Source organism: Geospiza fortis, unplaced genomic scaffold (genome assembly GCF_000277835.1).
Source record: "Geospiza fortis unplaced genomic scaffold, GeoFor_1.0 scaffold608, whole genome shotgun sequence".
NCBI classification, from domain to species: Eukaryota; Metazoa; Chordata; class Aves; order Passeriformes; family Thraupidae; genus Geospiza; species Geospiza fortis.
The window spans coordinates 899,066-904,995 of NW_005054494.1; the positions used below are offsets into that span (position 1 = coordinate 899,066).

The 5,930-nt window shown below is 53.2% G+C and overlaps 1 protein-coding gene across 1 annotated transcript in view; it reads right to left on the bottom strand.

The window, feature by feature from the left end:
* Positions 1-851: 851 nt before the first annotated feature.
* HSPA9 (heat shock protein family A (Hsp70) member 9) overlaps positions 852-5,930 on the bottom strand; it is a 20,703-nt gene continuing 15,624 nt past the window's right edge. The window contains exons 14-16 of the mRNA XM_014310183.1: positions 4,361-4,453; positions 2,417-2,557; positions 852-1,627 (exon numbers count right to left, since the gene is read on the bottom strand). Coding sequence (XP_014165658.1) covers positions 1,568-1,627; positions 2,417-2,557; positions 4,361-4,453 — 294 coding nt within the window. The 3' untranslated portion in view covers positions 852-1,567. The remainder of the gene's footprint in view (positions 1,628-2,416; positions 2,558-4,360; positions 4,454-5,930) is intronic.

Below are 5,930 nucleotides of genomic sequence, written 5' to 3' on the forward strand. Positions count from 1 at the left end.
TCACGGCCGCGCACGCCGCCCCCGGGGGAATCGGGCACTCTTGGGGGCTTTGTGTCACCGGAGGGCTCGCACTGACCCCTCCCCATCCAAGTCACGGACGACCAAGTTCATCAATGCCCGCAAGGGAGAGGCCTCCGGGCCATGGCCCCCAGGCAGCGCCCAGCCCGTCCCACTGCCCCCTCATCCCGCGCACAGCGCCCGGCTCTGCCCAAGAGGTTTCCAGCAGGGGAAGGGACAGAGCCTCGCTGAAGCCCGGTGAGGGAACGGCCACTGCTGTGCGCTCATCCATGCAGGGGCTGCTCCACTGTGGGAGGCACAACTTCCCTTTAATGAACCCACACTGAGCACACACTGGGCCACCCCTATCCCCTCTGGTGGAAACTGTCTTGAGGGCCAGAACAAAAACCATCCTTTCCTCCCCCTAATACTTGAGCTGGCAGGACAGAGCAGCCGCAAACACGGGTTCTGTTCCAGTTCAAGAGATACAGAGTAACAGATGGGGAAAAAGGAGACACAGCTACATTTATGCACCTGCCTGCAAGGCCGGGCTGCTGGAAGCAGAGCGGGCAAGTGCTGCTCCAGGCTGCAGCCTGTTTTGTAAGGCCAAGCCCAAGCACAAGGTGCCTGACGGTGAAGTCCTGCTGCTACTGCAGTCACAGGACTTGGGGCACCTCGTGAGAGCAGCACTGACACGCTCAGAAGAGCCCAGCCTCAACCTGACACCAGAAACCTCCTTTCTGCTTGTGAATGAAGCACAAGTTCAGAGTTACAGATGCCTGGCTGTTCCCTCTGCAGCTGTCACAGGCAGTAAAGTGCTTGTGTTCTCCATCAAAGGCCAGGAGACCAGGAACTCCATGTTGGACACTTTTCTGCTTTTATTTTAAAAAAATCCAGAACGGATCCAGTAACAGTTTTATTATCAAGGAAATTGTTTTACCATAAGCAGAGAACAAGACACAGGATGGAGCAGAAGGCTTAGACAAGCAAAGTATTGGATTTCCACGCTGCCTCTTTTGTAAGAAATAATGTTACAGCTGAGTTTGAAGTAGCCCCTTTCCTTCAGAACAAGGGTACCAGCCTAGCTCAGGGCTAAATGGTCTCCAGCAATGTCCCCAGCCTTGCCCCTGCTGCTGCTCCCAGCCCTCCAACTGCTCCCAGCTCCTCAGACCCACAAGGAGGAGCCATGCAGGCTGAATTCTCCTCCCCATGTCCGGACAGCTTCCATCTCCACCCTCCAATTTCATGACATGGTTTCCAAGCTTGGATCTCGGATTTACTACACCATTGTGTCAAGTATTAAATGATCAGCCAGTCCCCAGGCGCTCAGGGAACACGCCAGGGCCAAACTCATAACTTTGTCTGGCATGAATTAACTTTCAAGTGACAATTTATCTAGCAGACACATCACTAAATTTATACATTGAAGAATTTTATATATAGAATACTGCAAAAACACAGTAAGTCTGAATTCTGCCCCTTGCTGCTCAGGAAGGTCCCTTCTCTCCCAAGCATCAAGAAAATCGACCTCTTCATCATTCTCTCGTCAAGGCAAGACAGAGACTGCTCCTTATTGCTTCTCCTCCTTCTGATCTCCTGCACTTCCAGAACCCTCTCGCTCCGAGGCCATCTGTGAACAAACAGGTTTATTACTTCTGGTAACAACAAACTGCTTCTCCTGGCCATTTTCCCCTGGCTGGCTGCTCAGGTCAGCTCCAGCCTGGAGAACCCTCCCTTCAGTGCAATGAGCAATGTCCACTGAGAAGGGAAATCTTCATCCCTGCCTGAGCTCTGAGAGGGAGAAAACAATCTTCCCATTATTCCTTTTCCCAGGGGATGTAACAGGCTGACACTGCAGCACCAAAGGTTTGGTTTGACATCAGGAAAGCAGCTGTCCCCAAAAAGGACAGCTCAGCACAAAGGTCACCTGGGCACTGTGCCCCTGCCATGCTGGAACTCCTCCCTGCACAGGCAAGCACACCCTGGCCAGGTGCCAGGAGGGCCTTCCACTGGGAAGGGGGTGGAGAAGAAAGTCCCAATGGCCTTTACTGTGGCTTTAGGCAGACTGAACAGGAATCGTGTTTTACAATCACCCTGAAGAAAGCTCAGGAGTTACTTTACTCCTTCAGGCACTCCATGCACTGAGGGGAAAGCCCTCTCCTTACTCTTCTGGATGCTCCTTACTAGGAGCTTCCCCCTTTCCATGGAATGCAGTACAGCTCTGGAACACCCAGCCTGGAAGTATGGTCAGGATTTCATGTCTTCAACTCTCCCTGACATTCCACAGCTGCCCCTTCGGCCAGTGTCACTCAGAGGGAGTTGCACAGAGGCTCAGCACCACCTCCCAGCCAAGGGTTCGGTGTCCTGACTCCCCCCTTCCCATCTGAAGGCTCTGACTGTGAGCTGCCCATGCACCTACCTTCTTGTATGCCATTTCAAAGAGTTTCAGGGAAGCCTGCTGCAGGCTGGTTGCTGCCTGCCTGATGTTCTCTCCTGTTTCACTATCTTTACGAGCCAGAAGTTCTCTCATTTTAGCAATTTCTTCCTTTAATTTGTTGCACTGCAAAAAAGACACAAAGGTGAAAGGCTGCACTTGGTTCATCGTTAATCTCCATCCTGTCATTTCACCACCTGCTGGCCCCCTTTCTGTACCAGAAGCCATGAAGTGAAGCCTCAAAGTGAGTGTGCAGGGCCTAGGACTGTGCCCAGTTCCCAGTGGGCACCTGTCCACTTCACCAACAGTGTCCCAGTTGGCATTAAAGGGGCCCTGTTTGCTGTCTGGGCAGGGGTGCCAAGAACAGAGCTCAACAGGGCCCGACCACTGGCCAAGGCCGTGCTCTGTGCCTGGCACAGCTCACCTGGCACAGCCATGCCAGGGCAGGGGACAGCAAGCTGGCTGCCATGGATATTGAAGCCCTGCTGGGGAGCTGGTGAGCAGGGCTGCTCCTGCCCTGCTCAGTCCCTGTGCTGCCCGTGGAGCAGGAGCTCAGAGCAAAGCAGCAGAGTGGGCTCAGCCCGGCCCAGAGCCATCTGTCAGTCCCTGCACAGGCTGGCACTGCCTCCTTCCCTGGCAGGCTGCTGGGGAGGGCTCCTGGGCACAGCTGTGCCAGCAGGGCTCACAGGCACAGCTCTGCAGCACACCACGGGACAGGGACACGGAGGGACAGCCACCATCAGCACCAGCCAGCACAGGCTGCCCCCACCTCCCCAGGGAAGTCACAGGGAAGAGTCCCTGCAGGAAACAGGGATTTAGGCTCTGTGCTCCTGCAAGAGGAAACTCTCACATAATTCCAAACCAAGAGCCAGCTATTATCATGGAATCACATGATAATAGTGAACAGTTTGGGTGAGAAGGGATCTTAAAGAACATCTCATTCCAACCTCTGCCATGGTCACTCAACCAAGTTGTTCCAAGCCCTGTCCAGCCTGGCCTTGGGCACTGCCAGGGATCCAGGGGCAGCCACAGCTGCTCTGGGCACCCTGTGCCAGGGCCTCCCACCCTCACAGGGAAGGATTCCTTCCCAATATCCCACCCATTCCTGCCCTCTGGCAGTTTAAAACCACTGCCCCTTGTCCTGTTCCCATCTGCTGGCAGAGAAACAGCCTTTAACTGAGCAGAGGCTGCTACCAACAAACTGTAATTGTGCTCAGACACCTCAGAGCCCCCAGGAGCCCTTCAATTCTGCTTCCCAGAGTTCTTAAATTGGTAATTGGGTGTACTCTTCTAAACTTGACTTTTGAAATTCACAATGCACTGCCTTAAAGTGGTGTGAAAAGCACTCTTGGATATTAAATACACATTTCATTTCTGAGAGAGAATAACTGGAGTTAAGTGGGGGCTGCTTTTTACTGCCCCCAGGTTCCTGGGTGCTGTGCACGCACTGCCAGGAGAGCACAGCAGCTCTGCCTGTCCCTGTGCTAACAAGGGCAGGCACTGTCCACAATCTCCAGCCTTGGAGCAAACCCCCCTGTGAGGAGCCAGCCACAGCAAGTCCTTATCACTGCATGCAAGGCCATGCCAAGGCCACAGCTCTGACAGAAACCTCTCAGCAGCAGCTTCCCAGGCTGATGAACCTTCAGAGCGTCAGTGACACCGACCCAGCACTTTGCAATAGGTTAGTTGCCAGCACCCAAACCCTGTTCCCCCTAAGGATGTCTGTCCATCCTCCCCTCAGCCACACTCACCCCTCCCAAGGAGTGCCACAGCCAGAGGTGCAGGGCTGTGCCACCTTCACCCAGCACAGAAACACGGCCAGAGCTGGAGCCACTGGCCAGAGCCAGCTGGGAGCTGAGTGGGAACGTGAGCAATGATTTTGTGAGGAATTTCATGTGCTGTAGCACTCCAGGATCAGGAACCACCTACCTCATCTGCTGGCAGCTGATCCTTGAACTCTTCCATCTTGGACTCCGTGTCGTGGATGATGCCCTCGGCCATGTTCACGGCCTCCACGCGTTCCTGGGGGAGAGAGCTCATCAGGGCTGCTGCCCACACCCCTGGTGACACAAGTGGTGACATTTCATGCCCAAACTGCCAAGCTCCACACCCAGGGTCCTTCTTAATGGCACCAGGGCAAGAAGAAAGGCAAGCAAACCATTCCTAGGTGCACTGTAGCCTCACAGGGCCCCAAGAGGAGTCTGTGCCAGCCAGCCCTCAGGCTTTCACTCACAGTCACTAGCCTGAACTACAAGTGACCAATGCACCACCATTGCTGGCACATGGGAAAGGACAAGACACCTCAGGGACAGCACAGCACACTCTGCTCCATGGGAAAGCAGGAGAGCTTTTGGAGAACATCCTGAAGCTGCTTCAGCAACAGGGGCACTAGAGACAATTCAAATGTTGGGTGCTTTTACTCATGGTCCCTTATTACAAAAACTCTCATTTATGCATTCCTGATGCTTTTATGGCAGTAAAACCAGGAGCAGAAAAGTGTAACAAGGCAATTTTTGAAAACTACAGTTATACAAGTGATCACCTTGCTCTGTGAGCTCAATGGACAGGGGTGAGTCCCACTTCAGGATTACAACAGAGAGGAACTAACCCAGCAATTTAAGAGACAAAGTAAGGCAGCAGAACAATTTTCAGTGCAGCCTCTTTAGACACCAGACATCCCCTTACATTCCACAGCAATGATGAGGTTGTTCAAACAGTGGGACTTTCAGAGCAAGGTCTTTGAAGGTTCCCCAGCTAACCTACAAATGCCCATCAGCCACTGGTCTGTGGCTTTAGAGCTTCTGAGGCCAGGCAGTGATGCTTCCTGGGGATTTATTCCATGCCTTCTCCCCTTCGGCCCTCTTCTGATCCCTTCCCTACTGGGACCAAGATTTACAGCACTGCCTGGACACCTGAGACAGGTCCTGCAGGCTGAAGGACACAAAGTGGATCAATTCCATGTGCCAGTTTCAGCAATCACTAAACACATGTTGGTGCCACATCCCAGAGTCAGCCTGTGCTGTGTCTGCTTAAAAATCAATCATCTATATTTAGTTGCATAATTCATTACTACTACCCTCTTTAAACCAATTAGTTCCAACCATTAATCTTGTGTGTATTACAGGTTCAGTCATTCCTCCATGGCAAGTGCCAATCTTTACTCAACAAGGCCAGTGAGGATTTCCATCACCTCCTTCTGGCCTCACCCGCACTGAGGCCAGCACTGCTCACACGGACACAGCATTCCAGGTGCCAAATGCACAGCCAAGGGGGACAGCGGAGAGCAGTGATAATGGAAACCCTCACCAGAGCTGCAAAGCTCTTTGCCATGAGCAGCAGGCAGGTGGATTTGCTCACTGCTGCCTCCACATCCCAGGAATTCCTCAGGGAGCAGTAAAGTGCAGTCACACAGGGCAAGGTATCCAACCTCAAGACCCAAATGCCTCTGCAAACACCTTCATGCAACCCTGGAGCGTCAACTGAGTGTAGGGGAAGGAGC